The sequence below is a fragment of the Melanotaenia boesemani genome, chromosome 24, assembly GCF_017639745.1.
Source record: "Melanotaenia boesemani isolate fMelBoe1 chromosome 24, fMelBoe1.pri, whole genome shotgun sequence".
Taxonomy (NCBI): Eukaryota; Metazoa; Chordata; class Actinopteri; order Atheriniformes; family Melanotaeniidae; genus Melanotaenia; species Melanotaenia boesemani.
In genome coordinates, this window is record NC_055705.1 from 21,258,430 (window position 1) to 21,282,953 (window position 24,524).

Consider the following 24,524-nt stretch of genomic DNA (forward strand, 5'->3'; position numbering starts at 1 on the left):
TCAAAACATAAGACAATTCTCAAATATCAGGAGGTGGTCTTACATCTACAAAGCTTTATTTCCTTTATACCCTTTAAAAGATTGTCCATCCTTCTTGCTATGCTACTAGACAGTAAAAATAAAAAGAAAGACTTATAACAGTAAAATAATATCCGCTGCTGATTTAATTTTAGCAGCTATAATGAGAGATAAGGTTAAAAAAACATTTCAAGATAGGCTTGTGTTGACCTAGTTGCGCAATAAAGCATTATAAAATAAAGACCCATTGTTTACTATCATTTCATTGCCCTTTGTTTGCTGATCTAATTGCCATGTCTGTTGATATAAAATGTGCAGTATAGAATATTATCTTTTGCCATAAACTGAGGTTGGAAAAATCTAAACATATTGATTTTTAGAGTCTCTGCTTTATATTTTATGTGTAAGTAAAGGTAATAGGTAGCTCCATACAGGGTGCGCATACTCCCAAAGGAAAAGACATATTTGAACTTGCTGATCTTAAAAATGCCTCAAGTTCATAGCTGAAGCACTGAAGCTACATACTTAAACTTGTCCATGGCTCAGATTAGCAAAACATTTAAAGACATATGATTAAAATCAGAGTAAAATCAAGTATAAAGTTATTATAAATTTGCTCTGCTTACTTTTCCTTTAAATTTACAAGATCTGCAAGATGTTGACAGCACCATATGACCAGAAACAGGTGACACCCTCATTTCTATTCTTGGAATACACTTTTTAGGCAGTGTACTTGTCAGCCAACTCCATTCAAAGAGACCCAGTTTGTTCCACTCTGTGTACTTTGGTTTGCATTTTTAATTAATTTCTACTTCCAAGTGTGATGGGATGACAGTACAGTAAAACAAAAAGCGTTAAAAGCATGCAGAAGCAGTGGTGGGGCACATTTTTCTGTTAAAAACTCAGCAAAGAATAATATAATGCAGACCAGATGTAGTGATCTTTATGAACAGGCACATTAACAAATTGAAATTTCTTATAGGTTTACATTAAATCTTGGTGCATGATGTCATTCTGCACAAACTTGCTTTGGACCAAATTTGTGGCATGTACTCAAGACCTCAGAAGGAGAGAAGAAAGGCACAGCATGCATACAACTCAGTTATGGCAGGTTTATTTAATTATATATTTTGAGATTTCCTTTTCAGTTTGCAAAATGGACTTATTAAAAACACTATTTTGCAACTCTGGCAGGTAAAAATCTGCAATCTTCAAGTCCTAACAGAATATTAATGAGGTCAAATGCATATGGTACAGAGATAGCAGCCAAGTAGCTGGGCTATTTTGTGTAAAATTCCCCCGCCTCTCGTCCCTTCTCTTCTGGCAGTGTTGTGGCCTGGAGGCAAAGCTCCCACACAACAGACGGGACTCCCACCACACAGCCTGTCGGGCGGAGCTGTCTCACTGTAAAAACACTGCCAGTGCCTCAGAGAGTCAAATTACTGTCGCAGAACGCTGCTGTTTTCCAATTTTTGTAAAAATGAGCCATGATTTCATGTTGGAGAAAAATAGCCTAAAGGCAGAGAGAAGACGCCTAGAGACCAGAAGGCTTCCTGTTCACACCGTGGAAAAAATGTTAAATGTGACTGTGTTGCATCACCTGTCCCATGTGTAAATTATTTTTCTGTTTAGGTCTTTTATCACCAGGATATGTACATGTATTACACACAGAAAATTAACGGATGCGTCATTGAAAACTACAATCACTGTGTAGGTTTGATTTATTTATTTTATGTTGTCAGACTACAACAAGAATAGTTAAATTAACTCTTTATTCTGTGTAGGCCTAAGCAAAGTTTTTTAAAATGGCTTCATTCATATTACTAGTTAGAGTGCTACAAAAAAGTGTATTTAGAATAAAATCTGTAATATCTTGATATACATCACAGAAATTGCACACAGTGTTGGTAAAGCTTTCAAAGTACTCTGCTCCAACAAGCGTTCCCCACTTTCTTCTTACATTTAGCATCAAACTACATTATTTGTGGTACAAAGCAAATTAATTACAGTGGTCTCTTGCTATAACGCGGTTCACCTTTCGCAACCTGTACAGCTCCTTTTTACAGCTGATGGTGTTCTGCGTCCTGATTGGCTTCTTATTTTATTTTCGTATTTTTCTATGAAGGTTTGAACTTTGAGTGTGTTTAAACAAGAGGAGAAAGTGTGAAAATGTTAATGCCTGTCTGAGAAAAGTGTATAAAGTGTGTAGTGAGGGGTTTTACAGCCTCAAACAACAACAAAAAAAATAAAGCTGACTACTTAGCGGATTTTGCCTATTGTGGGTTATTTTTTGGACGTATCTCCAACAATTAACGAGAAACCACTGTATAGTTTAAAAAAGGATAATTAAAATAGGTGAGGGCTAACTGCTGAGATAGCCATGGCTATCCAAAGCAAATGCTAAGTTAAGGAGCAAACTGTCTCAAAACAAGAATTTTTCTCTTTTTTATTAGAAAATGACAGGAAGCTAACAGCTAACAGCTAAAAATTTATTAGAAAACAGTTTTGTCTTAATAAGATGACATAAATTATTACATTATTTCAAGAGAAAAAGATCCCTGTGTCTTGAGATATTGAGATATTTGATTCATTATGTCAACAATGCTGAAGGAAAAAGAATTAATTGTGGTCACTCTCTGCTTCCACAAGCCTTTTTATAGCTATTGTGTCGATTTTTGTAAAAGATTAAAATGTAATACATTTTATTGAAATACATTTTAAACCTTGGAGATTAAAATGTTAGGATTCATCTAATCAAACTTATTCTGCTCAAACATAAACGAGCAAACCTAACTCCTGTTAAACCAGTTTTAAACATTAAAATTCAGTTAAATAAAAATTATACACAAATCCTATGAAAGTTACAGTTTAATATACATCTGCAGACCTTTTTATTAGACATTTTTAAACTTTTTTAAAATAAGTCTAACAATTTATTAAAGGTCACATATTAAACATTTTTTCAACAATTTCATATGGGTGTCAGAGGTCCAACAACATTGTTTTCAAAGCGTATTACCCCATGTTCAACCTTGGTCCTTAATTTCAGCCATTGCAAAAGTAGCTCTAGTGAGCTCTATGGTTGTTTCTATGTCTGGACCTTTAAATGTTTATAAATGGTGCCTGTCCACGCCCCTCTCTGGGAAAGGATCCTGCCTTTGCTGGCACCCACACGGTGATTTTAGAGGACAGACTCAGCTAGCCGTGGGGGTGGGTCAATGGCAGCATCCATTACCAGGCATAGTGGTTATTTCCCTTTGTGAGGTCACAAAAAGAAAGATTTGAGACTCGCGTTTGAGCACACATTTGCTAAAATGTGGAGCAAGCAAGTGAGAAAGGAGACAGAATTTTCTCATTTTTGGGAATCATACACAGGCTATGGGGACACATATGACCATATGAAAATGGATTTTGCATAATTATGGGACCTTTAAATCAAGCATGTGACATAATCACAAGCATTTGTTTGAAATTATTTTACAAAATGTTTAAACCAAATGGAGGTTGAGTTAGCAAAAATATTTATGGTTTCATGAAGATGTTTTTTAAAATGGCAACCAAACCATATAACTGTTGAGCTCACTCGTTTTTAAGCTAATTGCTAACAATAGTTAGCAATAATATTTATGGTTTCGTTAAAAAGCATACTTTTAGAACATAAACAAATCAAAAAACTGTTGAGCTCACAATTTTTTAAACAAATTACAAACCGAAGTTAGAAGTATATTTATAGTTTCAGGAAACTGTGGCTTAAACTATTTAACAAGTTGCTATCTTTTCCCAATTGAAGTATAACTCCACCCCCTAGTTTTTGCATAACTCCACCCACTGCTGAATTTGAAAAAGGCCTGAAACTGAAAGGGTTGGGGTGGGAGGTGTGGGGGGATCAGGGGGTGGAGGGTTAGGGCAGGCAGAAATGATTGACAGACAGCAGCTCAGCTCACTGGCAAGATGCAAAGCGAGATTCACAAAGCAGCTACGCCACAGAGCGTCTTTGAGGTGGAAGACTTTCCCCTCCTGAACCTCCTCAGCTACACATGAACCAGGTGGTCCTGAACATATCAGTCTGAGCCGTTAGCGCTGTTACTCTGACCTGTCGGCAGCTCCAGCAGCTCTGGAAAGCTGTGGAGACTCGTGGCAGGTTGTAGCAGCTGCAGGAAGAGCTGCTGGAAGTTGCTGCTGCTAGGATTTGAGCTGCTGTCTGTCACCAGATGAGGATCAGCAGGTAAAGAATAAATTCCGGAGTTACGTTTACACCCCTCAAAAGCACAAATCCGTCCCATTGCAGGAACATTTAATCAGAAACTTTGAAAGAATAGAAGTCTGAAACTAGCAAATTTACACCATATAAGTTACAACCCTTCATATACGTTGGTGGACGTGGTTTTCTACACTGCAAGGCGAGGACGCCTATCTGCATCTGGAGGGAGGAGCTGTGGAGTTTTTTTAAATTTTCTCATGATGTAGATGACCTCTCTAGGTCATGAAAAACATAACCTGGTTTTACCCTGTAGATGGCATTATGAGCCATTTACCCACAAAATCCCGTTTTTAAAATACATTTTAAAAATACAAATTTTATTAACGGTATATGTCATTTTAATCACAATTAAGTAATTCTCTGTTGTTTACAGCTCAAAAACACATTTTGGGGTGCACTACCCCTTTAAATAAATCTATAAAGATAGTAAACAAATGGTCCTAATTGACTAAAGGACAGAAGCTGTGGTTTTATTTTCAATTAGTCACGTGCTACTTGCCATTTTATGCGTAGTTATGAGCCAGTGTGTCTTTTTAACTTCCTTTTAACATGAGAAAATCCAAAGTGGGTAATATTTAGATTAATTTGCTTCACGTTTTCATTTTCATGTCTTCAAATTTAAGGTAAATGTTGTGGCCTGTGTATTATCCAAACGAGGGCGCCCTGAAGGTGGAAAATCACAGCGGGCTGCAGCGCACAGCCGAGCAAGGACGGAGGAGGGACGAGCCTCCGCGCGACTGTTGCCATTGGCTCGTGCGACGTTATAAATACAGGCAAACGGCTTTTACCGGCTCAGAGCAGGCGGAGACAACGAAGGAGTCGGACGGGCAGGCACGCTAACTGGCAGGCAGCCGCCGTTACTCAGCATCTGTCACTTTGCGTCTCGACGGTTCACACCCACCCAGGATTAGACTCCTTTTTTTAGCGTTTAATTTCTACTGAAATCAATGAAGGAGAGACGCTCGTGCCAGAAGTCCTCTCTGAAATCCAGCATGGATCCCGGTCAGAGTGTGAAGTGTAAGATAGTGGTGGTGGGGGACAGCCAATGTGGGAAGACTGCGCTGCTTCACGTGTTCGCCAAGGACTGTTTCCCAGAGGTGAGACGCTGCAGACTGGTGGTCATGATGCCAATTAACCTGCACAGCACCACCAGGAGGTCGCCTCGTTTATAATCTGGTCCAAATTGCCAGCTGGTTTCATCAAATAATGTAGAAAGACATTTGCGTTGCTTTATATCCCGAATGCACGTGTGTGAATCATAGTTTTGGCTCAGTGATGCTGCATAGTTTCATAATGATGTCCTCTGCTGTAAAATCTTAATGTTCTTTATTTTCTTTGAAGGGTAAAACCCACCAGCTAACCTTCTCTCCCTGCATGTTTTCCACAGACCTACGTTCCCACAGTGTTTGAAAACTACACAGCCAGTTTTGAAATCGACACCCAGAGGATTGAGCTCAGCTTGTGGGACACCTCAGGTAATCCTGTCCTCCATCAGCCTTCCTACATTGTGCTTTGTGTGGACATGTCCCATCAGGTCACTCTGGCAAACTGCTAGCTGGATCAATGAAAACCAGCTAAATTAGAAGAAGTAAAAGTGACTATTTTTAGTCATATTTTGAACACAAAACCTCTAAATGTTGGATTGTAAGACTCCCACGCTTGCATTTTATGAAAAATGAAATTAATCTGCAACCTATTTTGAGCAGTAAAGCTGGGTTTAACCTGTTTTTTGACAAATTTCCGCTCAGATTTGAACATTTAAAAAGGGTTTGCCTTTAACCTACATGAAAATGTTTATTTTTTGTAGAAATACTTCAGAGGAATGGGTTTAATTTATGAATTACTCCCAGCTGAGTGAAGCTGAAACATAACGATGGAGCAAATGGAGCTTAAATTTTAACATCTGGTCAGCACACTTTAAAAAAATTTCCTCATCCTGACTTTTTTTTTTTTTAAAGGAAGCTTGTTCAACAATGATCCTTTTTGCTTTGCTTTTTTTGTTTTTTTTTTTAAATTCTTTGTTTGGACTTTGTTCAGAGTCCGAAGCAGCTGCTGTGTCCCCAGTTTGTAAAGTGTGTAAACAACTCTGTTTTCCATCCATCGCTTCCCCAGTGGTGAATAGCACAACAGTGAGGTGTGATCGAGGCGTATGTCGCAAGCGTGCAAGCATGTGGTGTGTGTGGGAGTGATGGGCGGGGATCAACCGACAGCCAGCTGTTGCTGGTGCTCTGCCTGGAATTCCTAAACCATGTCTGAAAAACTTTCCCCAACATTAAGACCAGCTTGAAACATTTCTCTGTTAATTCTGAGATAAAAGTTTGTTTTTATTGGTGTTTTTTGCTGCTTCTTACTTCAGAGGAAATTAAAATAAAGCAACAGTGGCCAGATTCCTTTAACAGTTGAAGTAAGCTCCAGTTTAACTTTGGTTTGTGTGGAAGAGGAAAGGTGAAGTAATAAAAACCGAGTGGGAATTTTGGTTTATTGCATTGTGTTGGCCGGCTGCCCTGAGCCATTTTTCTTTCTCTTTGCTTTATAAAACAGAAAGAGGAGGAGGGGTATGTTTCCTATTAGATCAGTGGATTTCAGATGGAGCCACCCTACCCCCCACCTTCAGCGCCAACCCCCATCCAACAATCGCACACACACACACACACCCAGGGACCGATTGATTCAGCCTTTAGCTCGACTGGTCCTTTTGTGGAAGGTCCCTATTGGCCACAGCCAATCCACTCGATCTCTTTTCTCCTGAGGTGTGCTGGGGAGGGGAGGGAGCGTATCCTTGTGAGACCCCCGCCATGCGTCAGGACAAAGAACCAAACCAAACATCCACCCATGCGGAGGTGGTCTCATCTACAGCGATGAGTGGCTTAATGAGCAGCCTGGTGTGTGTTAGTGTGAGTGTTTTTTTTAAAAGGGAGGGTGATGGGTGTAATTTGGATCATTAAGGTAAATGCCTGCCGGTTGTACAGCCCTTCCATTTGTCCTCCACCCTGCTTGTCTAAGCTAGCCTTGCTTTCTCAGGGTGAGGTCTGCTGAGGGCGAGGCGCAGCCCTTTGATGCTTTTAGTTTCTTTCACCGGCAGAGGAAGTGGTCTACAGTGCTGGTCCGTCTGTCTGTATGCCTGAATGAGCAGCAGTGGTGTTTTTGTTTGAGTCAAACAGGATAAGAACACAGCAAAGGTAAACAGAACAATCCCTGTGGCTCAGCACCTGCATGTCTAAGGCCTCATCTCTCTTTATGAAGTAAAAATGAGCAAGAATGGATCACAAAGGCATAAAGAAGGAAATCTCACGCAGAGGTTGCAATTGTTTCATTTTTAAAATGCTAGAAAATTACATAATCCTTCCAGGACACTTAAACAGAGCACAGGGGCTCCTTTTAAAAGATCCTGACTTGGTAATTATTGCCTCAGTTAGCTACCTGAAGCTAACAGGCTAGCATTATTAGTATCCATTCAGACTTGATGGACAATTCAAGCAAAATCCTACTCTTAATCACTGAGAATTATTCCCTCCCATCCCCATCAGGTGTTTAGTTTTGGCTAAGGCCATGTTGCTAGCAATGTCCTATACACATGCTGTTACTCCCCAGTTAAGCAGCCGTAAAAGTACATTTATAAAGTGCTTTTTTTTTTTCTTCTACCCGGTGTTGTTTTGCTTGTATTTAATTATTGCTAAGTTACATGTTTATGATGGACCAGACGAGGAAAAATGAGGGAAATGTGAGAAGACGATAAATGAGAAAAAGATACAACAGATAGAAAGCAAAAACTGTACAACTGAAATTGAGAAACCAGACAATCAAAAAAAAAAGCAGATAATCATTGAGAGCACCTAGGAAATTTTCTTTCTATAACTAGATTAATAAGGTTTTCAGCTGTATATTGTTCTCACATGGCTTTGGTCTGTGCTTTTCCCAGTTGAGTACATAATGTTCGATGGTTGCGTACAACTCCACTGGAAGCGCCGTCCGTGATTCTGCAGAGAGCTTTTCACTTAAAATTACAGTACCTGCATCATGCAGCTGCTTCAGTCTTGTGTGGATGGTTTTTTTTTTCTTGTTTGTTCCATCAAACTTCAAAAACCCTCAACTTTAACAAAACTAATAGAAAACTGTCTTTAGCAGTGTTTGAGTTGAGGTCTGCTAATTGTTCTTCATGTCAGCATCAAACTGGTGGCAAAGCCGTCATTGCTAGCATTGTGAGTGGACCTTCTGTTTGATCTCTCATTCAAATGACTGCGTGCATTGTTGTGGTGGACTTATGGGATGCTAACTTTACCTATCGGAGGTTGCACTGGGCCACATTTTTTGGTGATTGTCTTATGCGCTGCATGTTTCTTCTATTTGTACTCTAGCATTGACTCATAGGCCCTGAATATACTTGCTATTTAAGTTCGCCTTTGTGTAAGCAATCGAGCAAATTTCTTGTGTATGCTTGTTACAGAAGGATTCCACATTAGAGAACTCACACTGGATAGAGTTGCTTAATTTGTAAATACAAAAATAAACATGGTGACAGAGAAAGTTAAGTAAAAAATTAACTAAATTCTTACAGTTGGGGAAAAAAAGTAACGTAGGTGATGCATGCTGTTTTCAAAACTTCACATACTTTTTTTATTGCTGTCGATTCTTTCATTTATATAAGTCTAATAGGTCCTTACAGTGCCCCTTGTGGTTATTCTCATATTACAGCTAGCAAACACATGGCTTTAATTTCTGAGAACATTGTTTGAATGATGCTTCAAATACAAAATACACGAGGCAGCCATGATACTTGTGCATAATTAAAAGCAAGTATATTTTTGGCTTTACAGTGCCACACTTTGTACCAGATTCTAGCAACAGCGAGATCTTCTTCTCTTTTTGTCTAGGTGGTTGATAAACAACTTAGTAAACAGGCGCCACCTTGTGGTGGTAGTGGCGCATTACTACAAAATGTTTAAAACGATGCAGTTGCATATTGAAGATGGTTGTCACATAAACTATTCAATTATCTACAATGTAATGTTAGTTTAAGTTAAGACTCCGTACACATCGCATGTCTCTCTGAAATGGCGTATCTGCCTCCTACTTTGTTAACAAGCTAGTTGCTAGCTCAGCCTGTTGTTTGGTGATTGTTTATTGTTTTGAAAACAGCTGGTTGTCAAATCTGGAAACAACAGTAAGACTGAGCCAACACTTTTAAAGCTGTGAGAAGGTAAATTAAAAACAATGAGTAAAAATGTACCACATACATTCAGTGGAGCTGGAGAGGGGGCTCAGAAGTTGGGTTATAAATCTTTCAGATGGTTAATTTTTACTAATGGTCCACTTCATATTAGAACTTGTTCTACGAGCCACTGTTTATATTAAGATGTCGATGAAAGCAGCTTTAAAAAAGCAGTTGTAATATTCTGCCAATCAACTAATTGTTTTGGCATTAGTCATGGGCTCAGAGAGGATTGATGTAAACTGCTTTTCACTGCTGAAATATTCATGGTGTACTTATGCTAAGTAAACCACAGGAAACTGCTTCGTATTTTTCTTACTTTACAATCAGTCTCAGATTTTTTTTTTAATTAGTTTTGGCAGATTTCCAAAGCAACAACAAATGGATGCTATAATAAAAAATCTTAGAGGTAAACAACCACGAGGGTGCAGGCGTTTTCTCTTTAGACTCCTAAAGAGGCACGTTGGACCCCGTGGATCTTAATATTTATTACAAGAAACCTGGTGGGAATATGGTTTTTTTTTTTTTTTTAAACAGCTGCTGAAACATTACAAGCTTGGTTGGAGCAGATGAGATGGTCAGTTTTTAAACTTTCCGGAGTATGTGGCATCTGCTGCTTCTCCCATGCCGGACAGCTTCGCTATGAGACTTTAATGCCTTCAGAAAGCTCCGAGGCCACTCTCTCAATCTGCCCCCTCTGATCCTCGACAGCCATTGTTGCATTGGATCACATTTCTGGGCTCAGCGAATTGGAGCCGCATGTCTGGCATTCCTCAGACTAAAGGTTTCTACTTCCTCCTCTACAAAGACCCCTATTGTACCCAGCAAACCCAGATCCTCAGCCAGTAAAAGAAGTGGCATGGATCACCAAAGCCCTACCTTGTTTCCAAGGGAGGGGAAACTGAATCACAGTGGAATTTGCCAACCGGTAGTGGGGGTGGTGATACAGTATCAACTGAAGGACAAGGGAATCCTGGGAGAGATTACCCTTCCTGTCTGCTAATGTCATGGAAAGATTCTCAGATGTTGCACCTGACATCAAAATCTGGTCCTCACATTGAGCCATTTGCATTCCTGGCTCTGCATGCACATATATCCTGCCAGTCCATGAATGAGAAACATGTGAGCATCCAACAAGGTTTCCTCTCCGGATCTGCATATCACATGTTGTTGATAATGTGACTCAAGTGTCATTACTAACACATCCCAGAGATTGTTCATGTGAAACTAAACACAAAGATGCTTTTTTATTTCTGCTGCTTGATCTAAAAGAGTAATGTGTGTCTAGTAAAATAAAAATAAAAAAATCACTCAAGTCACATTTTACAAAATGGTTCACTAGACAAAATAGCAGAAGCTTGTGTTGCATGTGTGGTAATAAGTGTAAAATAAAAGCCCTGTTTTCACCAACGGGTCTGGCTCAGCTCATGAAGGGTCGGTACGCATTTGCTTTGCATTGATATGTGCTAGAATATCTAGTCACCAGGTCAGACATTTAGCCTTATTGCAAACTTTGTGACCTTGCACAGCATTGCCTCATATAGTATATTATCATGATACCAGCTCAGTTATTGCACAGCACAATAACAGCATTTCCAGCTGCAGATGCCTCTGTAACCACAGCAACTACAGCCAGATATTGGTCGAGGTTACCTTAGTTTAAATTGCTTCTTGTCCTCCGCGCTGTTGGTTTGAGAGAAGTTATGTTTGCGTTTGTGCTGCAGGATGGTTTTACGTGTCTGCTGCTGTTTGTTGTTTCCACAGGTGACCATGAAGACTTAACGCCTCCCCATGTACTCATTACCTGTTCAGCTCATTTCTGCTCAGCTATGAGGGCTATGCAGTAAATCAGCAGGCCTGCAGAGATGTTTTCATACTTTTTAAAAGGTGTCGGTTGGCAGCTGGCTTTTTTTTTTTTCTGGTCTGTCTGCTGTGTGTTTTGAGATCAAATAAATTCTCTTATCAGTTCTTCTAAAGTGAGATTCCTTCAACTTCAGGAATGTTTTTCTAACTGTATTCCAGAAAGGCAACATGGAGATCTTATTTGTTTTTAGAAGTCAGGGAACATCTGGGATTTTGAAAAGTGAGTCACATTACATGAATAGCCCAGAGTGTATTTTCCCACTTAATGCAATGAACTTACATGAAATAAGTGGTTTTTCTAATCCCAGCTGTTGCAGCGAGCAGCCTCAGTCATGGAAAGTCAATTAGCTTTTCATCATGACCACAGTGGAAGTTTGGTCACGCTGTACAGGGTCCCTTTACGTTATCATGTGCAGCAGCATTAGTTTTCTGTGAGAATAAGTTGGGCCGGAGGTGTGTTGAAAAGGACAGAGGGGGAGGACAGGGCGTGTGTCTTCCTTCCAGATTTAGAGATCCTGTGGGAGAACAATGACAGGAGCTAATTAGATGACGGTCGCCAGGTCTTTGTGTGTGTTAGCTCTGGGCCTTCCTCTTATCTTTGCAGTTGGCAGAAAAATGGCCTCAAACCAGAGATTAGTTGGTGATGCAGCTGTAACGCAGTAACATATCTTAAAAATGACAGAAAAGGAAGACATGGTCTGTAAACAATTTACAGAGCTCTGCATACACATCTTCGTGCTGCATATAAATTCTGACCCTATGATCCTTCCTTCCTGTTTATACCTTGCAGCTTGAAATCGTTTGGAAATAAGCACTTTGGTTTTTAATTTTCAGGTGAATTCACAGGAATGTGCGCAGAAGACCTCACATGCTGCACCAGACGGCTTTGATGTATGTGTTTCCTCTCAGTGGGTTGATTCAAAAACAGTCGATTTGTTGTAAAATGTCAGCCGACAACAGCTCACCCTTTCAGTCGCAGGGTCTTGATTTTTACCGATTTGTTCCAGGCAGTGTGAGAGAAGGAAAAAAAAAAAACTTTCAAACAAAGCAATGTGGTTGTGATTGATTGTGAGATGGCTGAAAAGCTGTAAATAAATTGTTCAGGGGGGTTCAACATTCCTTCTTTTCCAGCAGTGTCAGGGTAGCTGGTCTAGACAGGGTCTGTTGTTTGGGTTGTGTTACCTTTCTGACAACTTTCCAAACAGTTCTCACGGTGATGGTGGAAAATGAGAATTTAGCAAGTTCCCATCTGAATGAAAAATTGTCACTAAAGAACATTAAGACAAAAGGAGATCCACGCTGAACAGCTCTTCTACACTAAATTGCAAATCTGAAAAAGTGACACCATAATGCATTAATTTAGCGACGGATGCTATTGTAGCTGAAAATGTCCTGAAATATAAAACATCCTGTCTCTTTAATCGTTTAGCACCTAGTTTTCCCCTATAAAACAAGAGAAGATATTTTAGCATTTATTTAGTCGACTATCTAAATATACCGATTAAAATGTTGCCTGCTACAGCTAGCTTGTGAAAGTGTGTATGCTTGGCAGAGAATGTCACCCTGTGGTGGCGATGTTCCAGCTTTTTCAATCACATTAAAAAAATAAAAATATTGAAACAAGTTTGAAATAATAAAGCCTTAGCTTGCTGCCATTCTATAGCCCCAAACACAGCATTAACTGCTGACTCATGCTAACTGATGCTAAATAACAAATGAAATTCTATAGCCCCAAACACATAGCAATTACTGCTGACTCATGCTAACTGATGCTAAATAACAAATGAAATTCTATAGGGTAAAGAAACGCATCAGTTATATATTTGTCAAATTAATATGGATCAATGTAGGATATATGAGCAGCAGTGTAAGTCTGTTTAAATGTAACATTACTTTTTGGTTTTTTTTCTTGCTCAGCTGCTAAACAGATGGGCTTGAGTTGGTTTGCTTGGCTAATAACTTTCTCAGAGAAAATTGGCATGATGGGGTGGTTATAATGATAATGTGTCCCATTTTTTGCAGTCACATTGTACAAAAAAGGTGAAAAGCAAGTTTGCAAACAGTATAGCATTAGCTTGCTGCCATTAAATACCACCAAACATGTAGCATTAAACGCTGAATCATGCTAACTGATGGTATAACAAATGGAATCATATAGGATAAACTTAACACATCAGTCATATCTTTATCAAAGTATGCTAACATTAACTAATGTTTGCTAACTTTTAGATTAGCTGCCAACAGTTGGGCTAATGTTGGTGTGCTTGACCATTTACAAGTTTGTCTGAGAAAAATGTCACCCTGTGGTGATGACGATGATGTGCTAGATTTTGCAATCACATTTTTGCAAACTCGATTTTCAACTATATTTCAAACAATACAATTTCAATTAGCTGGTTTTCTACAGCTGCAAACATATAACATTAAGTGCTGACTCATGCTAGCTAACAGATGGATTTACTATAGGTTGCATTTAAACAAGTTAGAATATGATATCAGATTAATCTGGATTAGAGGATATTAAAAATTGAGCTGCAGCTACTCTGAAGTCTTTTATCCTTAGCTAATATTTGTCTTGGTCAGAACCAAGACGTTGGCTCAAACAGTGAGCAAAAAGACTACTTGTATGACATTTGGATTCTTTTTAGAAATGTATTCTATTATCAGAAAAGTATATTTAACATGTTATAGAATATTACAAATCTTCAAATGTTAATCTTTAAAAATGGATCATTTCCCTTCGCTTTCTGTTTGTTACATCCTCCAAAAGACTAAAGCAGGCAAATAAAGGCAATTCTGCAGCACATTTACCCACTTTAAGAAGGGTTAATGTGTTTATGCCATGTTTTTTTTTTTTTTATTTATTATTTTTAAGGAGCCTTGATCTCAGTTTGAAACTGAGGAAGTATGACTGGGGACAGAGATGAATTTCTCTTTAGGCCAGAGAGGCCCAGGCCTGGAAGCATTGTTTAAAATGGTGTCGTCTCCAATCCAGACTGTTTATATTAGGAATCATGGTTCTGTGAGTGTGTGTGTGCATGTTTTCTGGAGGGGTGTTGGTGTGTATGACTGTGTCCATTCCTGGCTTTTCTTCTCAGCACTGTTTAGAGAAGACATCCCTGGGGAACCTTCAGTTACCACAAACAAAATTCTCCAGATTCTTGGCAGCTGGTTGCGTGTGGTCACCCCTCTCCTGTCATGTGACTTCAACATGACGCCCTCCTCCTCCTCCTCTCCGCTCCCCTCCCCTATCCTCCCCTCCCTGCACTTCCTCTCCGGAGATGTTTCAATCTTGCCAAGAGATGGGTGTCTCCCTCACACATGGTTTCAATTTGAGGGAGTCATTGCTTCACTCTGGAGTTCAGTTTCTCAGAAATTTCTTTTTTTTTTTTCTTCTTCTTTAATATCTTATAGTCAGCACATTTTTTTCCTACTGATGCATCATTTGTTTTTCTTGCCTGGTTGCTATGGATTATAGCAGAACTGCAGTCATATCAGAATAACTGTCAGAAATCCTTTAAGTAGTAATTTGGCCATCTCAGTGTGCTTAAACCATTTTTTTTCTCTCTTTTTAAGGTTTTTCTGTAGATTTAGCTGCTGCTCCTCACTAAAATACTGATATTTACTTTTAAGTAAAGCCAGAATCTGTCAGGTGTCCAGTTTAAGAGACATTAAGAATGCCAATTCATTTTTATGCTAAAGCATTGACCAGTTATTTTCTGGTGTTTTAGACTATCCAGCAAAACTTGGATTAAGACACTTCTCAGTCTCAGCTGGAATCTTCTTGAGCGGTTTCATGTTGTTGCAGCAGTGTAAGTTTGTTCTTTTGTTTCAGGATCTCCGTACTACGACAACGTGAGGCCCCTTTCCTATCCAGACTCTGACGCTGTCCTCATCTGTTTCGACATCAGCCGCCCCGAAACCCTTGATAGCGTATTAAAAAAGGTTTGTTGCTCCTCACAGATGCATTTACACAAGAAGCAGTCGACTACATCTTCTCTGCACTTCTAGTCAGTCATAACTTTTTGAATCGTCCTGCATTCCTCTAGTTTAAATTAGCCTGACTTTAAAGTTTAAGGACTTTTTTTTTTTTCTCTGTAAAACCTGATCACGTCAGATCTTCTGATATTTGTTAGACTAGTGTGTGACTAGAAGGTGGTTAAATCCCTAGTCAGGCCTTGATGTGTTACTAAACCACTGGTAACTCATGCAGCTGTTGGTGGTTAACATCAGATGATCCTGGTTCTGATGTCTGACGTCCACATGTTTAGATGTGCACGGAGCCAGTCGTCTGACTGATGGATGGCTTTTGGTCCTGGAAAAAAAGGAGAAAAACATGAATTTGTTGTTGTAACACCCAGTATTTGTTCTTCTTTTAAAATGAACTTCTTGTTTTTTCTCTTTTTGCTGTGGGGATTTTGAGATTTGAGAATTTCTTTGAACATAAAAGCAGAAAAAAGGAAATAAAACCAAAAAGTTGCAACATAAAAAATGTCCTTGTTCTAAAGAAGTGGGAAGAAGCTAACAATAATTTAATTTAATCCCAGCTCTTCTACATACATCAATTAGTTTTACTATTATTATAGTCAGTGGGACTCACATATGTTTAGAAATTAAATGAAAAATACTCTTATTTATCCAAAAAGGGAAATTACAAAGTAATGAAAAAAAAGGTAATAAACATAGCAGGGGGAGAGAGTTTAAAGTGCTCTTCCACCACCTGACTGCATGTCTGGACTCTTTCTCCTTCTTCAAGCGGGGGGCCAGTTTTGGCTCATTGAGGTTGTATGTTGAGGTTGACCCCTGCTCCACGTGGCTTAAAGTAAGAAGATTGCAGAATGCAATCTTCCCAAGCAGAGCTGAAAATTTAACACTAAACCTCTGTTAAGTTTTGTCTGGCAGCTATACCCGAGGTCTGAATAGACCCAATTAAATTTGTTTTCTGGACATGGAAAAACAAAATGTGACTTCAGACTATAGATGACGTAGAGTAAGAATGCGTCATCCAGCTAATCAATTGGTTGCAATGCATGTTGCCTCCTTAAAGGCTTTTTTATTACTGAAATGGAGTTCTTCAGATAGTTTCCAATGAACCTCGAAGCCACAGATGATTTCAAACTAATTTTCACAATGAATTTCTTTTTACGTCAATGAACTTGATCCCCCTAACCAGCCAGCCAGCCAGCCAGCCAGCCAGCCAGCCAGCCAGCCAGCCAGCCAGCCCTGAGGCACATTAGCTTAAGATTAAGGCCCCTAGAGAAATGCCATCGATCACAGAGCATTTATTGTAGTCAGGGAGGAAACATAAGGATTATTTGTAGTTTCTTTCCAGGGTTTAAAGCATGTGGGCCTCCAGGAAGTGGCAGCTTTAACCTTTGTACGTAAAGGGCAGGTGACTGTGGGGGTGAAACTCGTGGGATCTCTTGTTGGGTTGTTGTGGCCCACATTCTTTTTAACACTTATTTGACCACCGTTGATAGTCCATCAGATGTAACATTTTTGTCTTTCTCCACAGTGGAAGGGGGAGATTCAAGAGTTTTGCCCAAACACTAAGATGCTGTTAGTTGGCTGCAAGTCAGACCTGCGAACTGACCTGAATACGCTCGTAGAGCTTTCCAACCATCGACAGGCGCCCGTCTCATATGATCAGGTATTCAGATTTTTTATTTGATCTTTTTACTTTTCTTTTCCTAAGCAAGTCTTTCCTGAATAACTACACATTGCCCTTTTTATTATTCTTCCCAGGAAAGACTTTCTAACACACAATCACTTTTATATGGGGTAACATAACCAAAACAGTGGCCCAAAACTGAGGGAAAATCATCTGAAAAGACAAATGTCCCTAAGGACCTACAGAGTTTAAGACTGTCATGAATTTTACAGCTGCAAGCTGCAGAGGATCCAGACATCTTTCCTCCATTCAGTCCATTAAAAATTTGATAACTTGGAGGGTCAATATGCCGGCGCTATGGGGCGGGTACATTTATGTCTATGATCCCTAAGACAGAAAATTCTTGTCATTGTTAGTGCAAGTTCTTAAAAACACGTTAGCCTTTTGTGAACATGACCTTGAATTATTTACTATCTTTAACGTCCTTCCTTTTCAGGGCTCCAGCATGGCCAAGCAGATCTCGGCACCTTACATCGAATGCTCAGCTCAGCAGTCGGAAAATAGCGTCAGAGACATTTTCCATGTAGCAACGCTGGCCTGCATCAACAAAAACAACAAAAACGTCAAACGCAGCAAGGCTGCACGTGCAACCAAGAGGATTTCACACATGCCCAGCAGGCCCGACCTGGCAGCAGATCTCCGGAAGGACAAAGCTAAAAGTTGCTCGGTCATGTGACTGATCAGACTGAGAGGGAGGGGGGGGTCAGATTAAGGAGAACGAGGACAGCGCACAGTGCAAGCAGGAAGCTATGGGGCAAAGCTCTGTCCTGCATGCAAAAGACCTCTTATTTGTCTGAAAAGGGGGTTTTATAAGCTTCAATTTGTGTACGTGTTACTGGAATATTCTGCACCAATGAAAAATCAATGCGTAGTAGCATCCCAATCAATGTGTCCCCCACCCCCCTCCCAAAAAATAAAAAAATCCCACCAGACGAGGAAGCTATCAATCAGTGGGCTACTTGCTCTGGGAAGTGACCTGTTTCCTCTGAGAGGTCAAAGTGGATGCAGTCAGGGCTTTCCTCCCCAACAGGAAATGAGCTGGAGGAGTGATATCATGACGAGACACTCATTTGTTAAAGGGTTTTAGAAAATGTGATCTTTTGAATGAGGGCCAAAGCCAACGATTGGTGAGGGCTTTGCTACTTGGAGGAAAGAGGAGCTCTTGTTTGTGCTGGATCAAAGACTTTTTGCTCAGAGGGCTTATAAACCATCTCATCACTGTGGTTTGGAACTGATTCAGTCATCCCTGCTCCTGAAACCATTGGTCTGCGTGCAGAGGAGATTGGAAGTGGTATTTGAGTCCCGTCGGATATGTTGTTGATAAAATGTGAAGTCATTGGTGTGTAAGTGTGTCATTGTTTTATTTTAGCTTCTTTCTGACAGATCCAATCAGAAAGAGCTGAGCGAGGGTCCTGAAAAATGCCACCCATCACATTCTGTCACCTCAGCAGCAGATTCTACGCTGCCTGATCAAAAAGTCGCTTAGATGTTACTTTGATTACAGCACACGTTCAGTGTGGCATGGTTTCAGTAAGCCTATGCAATGTCCCAACAGTAATTTCCACCTGGAGTTGCATTAATTTTTTTCTTAGCTTGATGCTTCCGTCACCCTGGAGTTGGTTAAATCTGGCCTCACCAGACTACATGACCTGTTTCCACTGAGTCTAATCTTTAGACCTATCTGGTTAGCTTCACTAGTGTTTTCTTAAAGCCACACAGCTGTTTAGCCAAAATACCTTGAGTTTTATTAACATTAAAGGTGTGTAAATGCTTTAGCTTTCACTATAAAACATGATGTACTGCTTTACTATTAATTTAATTTCAAACATGTAAGTAATCTCCAATGATAGTCATCCAAAATCTTAATTTCTTACTCAAAGACGGTAATTTATCATTATCTTCTCAGGTTTTATTAATGCATCAACATAATTTTAGTAGCTTTAGCAACCTCATAAGTAGTCTTTGATGCAGACCAATATTTGACCCTCCTTCTTTTTTTTTTTTCCGCAACCACAGGATGTCTTCCAACATTGTTTGAAGGGCATGGGAAGCTTTGTGCATTAGTTATAACGTGTTAGCAGCTGAAACATATTAATAACTGTTGTATTTGAGCAATGGGAGGCTCTTACCCATTTGAGTTAAATCCAGGTGGTGATTTTTGGACAGGCAGTGTATTTTAAACCCTTTTGATGGACTAAAAGAGATAAAAGCTGACCATTCAATGAATAACTAATTTAATTTAACTTTGAACCAGTTCATTTACACAGATTTTGCTATACTGGCTGAAGACAGTCACACCCTGAGAGTGTTTGGACTTCACAGTGAAATTGCTGCACTTAGTGAATGTGGCTAAAGGTTTAAACGAAGAGAATTTACACCGTTGGCCAACAGTGAACTGTGATTATGGTGCTGAAAACGGACTAGACGATGGAGTCGATTAGCTGGGTTGCACCGCTTGAATTTAACTCCGTCTGTAACCAAGTGCCATACAAGAGTTTGGTATCAGTTCAAGATGAAAAGAATTAGCCAGTTAGCAACTGGGCTAATACGCTAGCCAGCTTACATTTATGTTTGTTCTTCCTCTTCAAGAAATGGTCAAATTAGGGCAAATTGTAAATGTCAAATTGCAGAATAATGACTACTCTAAATCTTAGCAGGCTATTAGCGGTGTTAGCGGTTGGCTCCCCAGCTTCAGTGCTTTTCCATTTAGCCCTCCCCTCGCGACTTATTTCACAGTTAAATTCTTCTGTGCCATTTTCTGACCTCGACTAAAAATTGGATGATTGTATTTTTTTCTACATGGTTTGAAATATTAGATCATCTCAGTGTTTGATTTTTCTGTATTGTAATGTAAACTAAAAGAAAAAATGAGTGTCAATTTCTGAATTTGTGGTTTTGCCTTTAACAAATGGTGCAATTGAGCTGTTAAAATATCAAAGGCATTGATGCACTTTTTAATATAACATTCAGCTCAACAGTTAGCCTGTTCATATGCCACAATGGTCACATTTTGGCAGCACAGTGCCCCAGTTCCCATCTTCATTTTCTAATCTGTAGTCCCTTCTGTGTGTACACATCTTTTCTTGAATGTTGTCACTTTCAAAATGTCTTTGCCAATTGTGTTACCACAATATTTATTGAATTATATATTTTCTCTTTAGAATAAAAGCAAATGCAATTAAAGAGCTGTGTTCGCAGTTTATTTGGGAGAGTAGAGATGAGGCAGCCTGACCGTGCATACAGGAGGCTTTTCTCTCAGGATGTGGGTGTTAACTAAAATTCAGCTCTGGCCTTGGAAGATGCACTGAGTGCTTTTTGTTAGCGTGAGCATCATAATACGCATAAGACTGCATGTCTTCAGGCACATTGCTGCTACCATTGTGTCAGCCTGTCACACTAACTTGGAGTAAAGCATTTAAGCTGGAAATCCATACATAGCCAGCAGTTGTGCTTTTTAAAGGATTCTGTCCAGTGAGTCATACATTAAAGAAAAAATTAAATATAAAGTTTAATATATATACAAACACTGTAATTATGAAGTTTGTCGGTGATAAACAGGACAAGAAAATTATAACTATATTTTATAGAGTATATTATAACATACTTTATATATACCTTTTTTATAGAAAAGATTAAAATAAAGTAGATAACACAAGATCAAAAGAAAAGTATCACTGTGCATTTCTGTAAAAGTGAAATATGTGAAAAAGCTATGGCACTGTTTTTTAATAATTCATGCATCAGAGAGTTAATGTGTTTCATCCGTGATCTTTAGCTTTTGTCCAATTGTTTGCTTACAAAATACTGCAGTAACTACCAAGACCAGTTCCATCAAACTTTGCTGCACCTGAAGCTGAGGCACATTTATACTGAGAAATGCCACAGCTTTGAGACGGCACCTTCTGCGGAGTCACGGTACCATTTAAAAAGAATTAATGTACCCACAGACATTTTAGTATTGGCCTGGATTCAAACACATTTATACAAATTTATACAGTATGTGCTTATTCTGATCATTTTTCACCTCCTATAAAAAGATTCTTCATGTTTGAGTATTAAGTAAAATCGCTGACAAAGTATTTGAGTATAACGTCCGGTTGGCAGACGCTGCCTGAACTGTCTGTACTAAAACCAAGCGGCAACCTCCGGCAGTGAAATGTGAAGCCTATTGGAAGTGCAAAAAATTGCAGTTCCTCTCTCATCCACTAGGGGCTCCAAAGCAGAGAAAATCCGCATAGACTTCCATGTTAAAAAGACCAACTTCATAGCAGAAATAAACATGTTTAAAGCCTGGTACAAAAATTTATTTTAACATTAATAGGTCAAGTTTACCTTCATGACAAATGTGAGGGGGGTGAATTTTTTTCTAACTCACCCGTTTGGATGTTATCTAATCTAGAAATTCGGCATAATTAGGGGCGTGTCGGCAAGAAGAGTGTAGCACAGCTGTGGTTTTTAGCCGGCTAACAGTGCGCCTTAGTTTTAGCCCACCTACCTTCATCAGCCGGTTAGCTCAGAGTTGGCTCAGTTAGCTCTTAGCTACAGGCAGCTCGGAGTTTCATAGATGTCAAACATCCACCCCCACGCTCACAGCTATCCTCTCAGCTCTGCCACTTTGTCCATTTTTGTATTTTCCAGGAGCGACGGCAGGCATGACGCTGCCATGATGGCGATGGTAGGAACCGCCGAACGAGCTTCACTTTTGCTTTTCAGAAAACTACAGGTGACGTCATGAAGGCTACGTCCATCTTTTATATATAGTCTATGACTGAAACTTCTCTAATTTCGTTCTGCTTCACTTGTTGCCTTTGCAGAGATAATTTTCACTTTTTGTACTATGAGCTTATAGAGGTTTGGAGCTACAGCTGCATCTTTCCAAATGATATTTATCCTAAAAAGCATTTTTTACGGCAAACCTGCAACTTTTTTCATTTTTGCTATGTGCCATCTTTGTTTATTCTTCATCAGTAACACATATACTAATATTTACACGTTAACATATCCCAAAAGTCCTCCCTTTAGTATGACTCCAAAAGTATTCGAATGTACCTTGTAGTTGCAGATAAAATAGGCATAATAGGCACATGACCCAGCTGGGTTAACTGGGGCTCAAACGCCTCTGTGCTGGTGAAAAAAGCCCAGCAGAGATTGTTCTTCTTGCGTATCCTTAGAAGTAATAACATCACTCAGAGATTTCTGGTGTGTTTTTACTGCTTAAATATATTGTATGTGTGTTTGGTACAGTAGCTGCCCCACGTTCCAGAAGAAGGACTTCCAAAGGGTTGTCACCACTGCCCAAAAAATCATTGGCTGGCCTCACCCCACACCGGAGGAACTCCACAGTACTCGCTGCTTTAGAAGGGCTCAGAACATCCTCAGTGATGCAGCCCACCCTGGACACAATCTTTCTTAACTGCTGCCATTAGGCAGACATTTTTAAAACCTCAAAACGAGAACAAACAGGCTTAAAAACAGCTTTTATCTTCCTGCAATACATGTTCTAAAAGCTGCTAAATATATATATAGGGTTGTATGTATGTGTATGTTTGTATATGTGTATGTTTATGTGTGTGTGTATATGTATGTAGATGTTTGTGTGTATGCCATGATTGAAAATCATGTGTTTTATTGTATTTAATATGAATGACAGCATCATTATGCACCTTAAGGTTGAGACTTTTTTAAATTTTGTTGTATTGCACAGTGACAAAAAAAAGATCTATCTATTTATTTATTAGTTATTCATATTGCAACAAACGCAGATGCAAAAATTCGGCTTGTTCTTTCAGTGTTTGTGTTGTTGTTCTTATGAATATCAAAACATTTTTAATTTTGAGATATCTACGTTAATCATAGACTAATTTAGCAAAACAAATGTATTAACTTATATATTGATAGGAATTAATGGCGTTAACAGTAGTAGTAGTAAAAACATCTAAACATTTAAGGAGTTTGATTAATTTTATTTATGAAAATTTGATTCAATATTAGAGCATCCACATAAATGACTGGGACCAGATATTCTCAGCTCAACGTTGTATCATAATTACATGATCAATATTATTTATCTGTCAGCTAATTTAACATTGTGGATGAAAATTGTAAATTATTTACTGTATCGAATCAGTGAAATGTCTGTTCTGCAACCATCATGCATACTAATTATGAATGTTGATTAAAAGCAGCTCAACACGAACCAAAGGTTTCTAAATAACTTGATACAGAGCCAAGTTTTGGCAGTTTTGCCTCTCAGCAAATTTGGTTTTAATCCTAACTGATCCTTGGAACAGAGGATGAAAAGAAGAAATTCTCAAAAACTACTTAAACATGTTGAATTGACTTAATATTTACTCATCGGTGTTATTCATCTCTTCGGTTCAACATCTCCTTTTCAGAAAGAGTAAGACTTGAGTCCTTGACTGCTTTACCAATCTTGAAAAACCGGTTTTGTAGCAGCTAAATGGAACAAAAAGCTCTCTGTGTGTGAGGCTGTGTAGTTTGGTCTGCTTATAGAGCTACAGTATCACTAGAAGCAGACAGAGTCATACAGGCTGTTGTAAATTCCCCGGGGCTACCGAGCATGGAAACTGCTTTTCCTCACCCAGCAAGCCTATAAATCACACAGTGACTTCATCACATTCATGAGAACTGAGATGTATTGGGTTGTCAGTGGCAGGAAAACAGGCCTGTCAGGTGAAAAATAAACGTTGGTGATGAAAGGTACACAACTGCTTTTCCTTATAGCTGAATGCATGAAAGATTTTTCTCAGTAACACACACTGGAATTAGATTTCAGTCACATTAGGGAATGTTTTAGGAGCCATTACCTGTAATTTCATTGTGAGCATTATTGCTCTGTAGAGCTGGATTCGAGTCTTCAGGTTTCTTGTGTTATTTGGCTAATTTAAAAAATAAATATTACACTTACTTGCGATTTCATGTATCTAGAATTAGCATAATGCTACATGATGCAGCCAGTTAGATTAGCTTAGTGCTTCCAAAGGTCATAAAATGTACTTTTAAATACATAAGGAAGTTATTAATGCATACTATAAATGAAAAAAAGCTGAATATGAGGTTTTTGATGGCAGTAAAATTACTAATTTATTTTTAAATTCACAGGGTGGCAGCCGTATTAGAGTCCATAACTTCATTGAAGACTGCAGCGAATTATTGACAGAATTTTTAAAAAAGTTTATTTTTTCAAAAGCTTTTTCAAAACTTACCACAAAAATAAGTACATTTGTGTTAGGTGGATTCTTTCCCCCCTTTAATAATACCAGTTGGGGTTGTATTATACATCAGGTGAAAGCCTAATTAACATGTGGGTAGTTCCCTCAAAATAATGTGGCATGATCCACTGCAATATTCTCCTATTGGTGTCCACCCTTGTTTTGAGTTGCTTGTTGGATTTGAAATGAGTACAAAATGCCCAACTGTGTCAATGATCAGGTTTAACCCTTAGTTGTAAACTGAAGGAGCTCTTTGTTTAGCTAGTTTTA

The 24,524-nt window shown here is 39.0% G+C and overlaps 1 protein-coding gene across 1 annotated transcript; it reads left to right on the forward strand.

The window, feature by feature from the left end:
- The first annotated feature begins 5,060 nt into the window (after positions 1–5,060).
- rnd3a (Rho family GTPase 3a) lies at positions 5,061–20,205 on the forward strand. Its single transcript, XM_041978522.1, has 5 exons — positions 5,061–5,376; positions 5,667–5,754; positions 15,187–15,296; positions 16,867–17,001; positions 17,459–20,205. Exons 1-5 carry the CDS (start codon positions 5,227–5,229, stop codon positions 17,696–17,698), a joined length of 723 nt encoding a protein of 240 aa, XP_041834456.1. The 5' UTR covers positions 5,061–5,226; the 3' UTR covers positions 17,699–20,205.
- Positions 20,206–24,524: the final 4,319 nt, after the last annotated feature.

Coding starts and splice junctions, on each gene's coding strand:
- rnd3a (XM_041978522.1), top strand. CDS start 5,227: ATGAAGGAGAGACGCTCGTGCCAGAAGTCCTCTCTGAAATCCAGCATG. Junction 5,377..5,666: donor CCAAGGACTGTTTCCCAGAG/GTGAGACGCTGC, acceptor TGTTTTCCACAG/ACCTACGTTCCCACAGTGTT. Junction 15,297..16,866: donor TTGATAGCGTATTAAAAAAG/GTTTGTTGCTCC, acceptor CTTTCTCCACAG/TGGAAGGGGGAGATTCAAGA.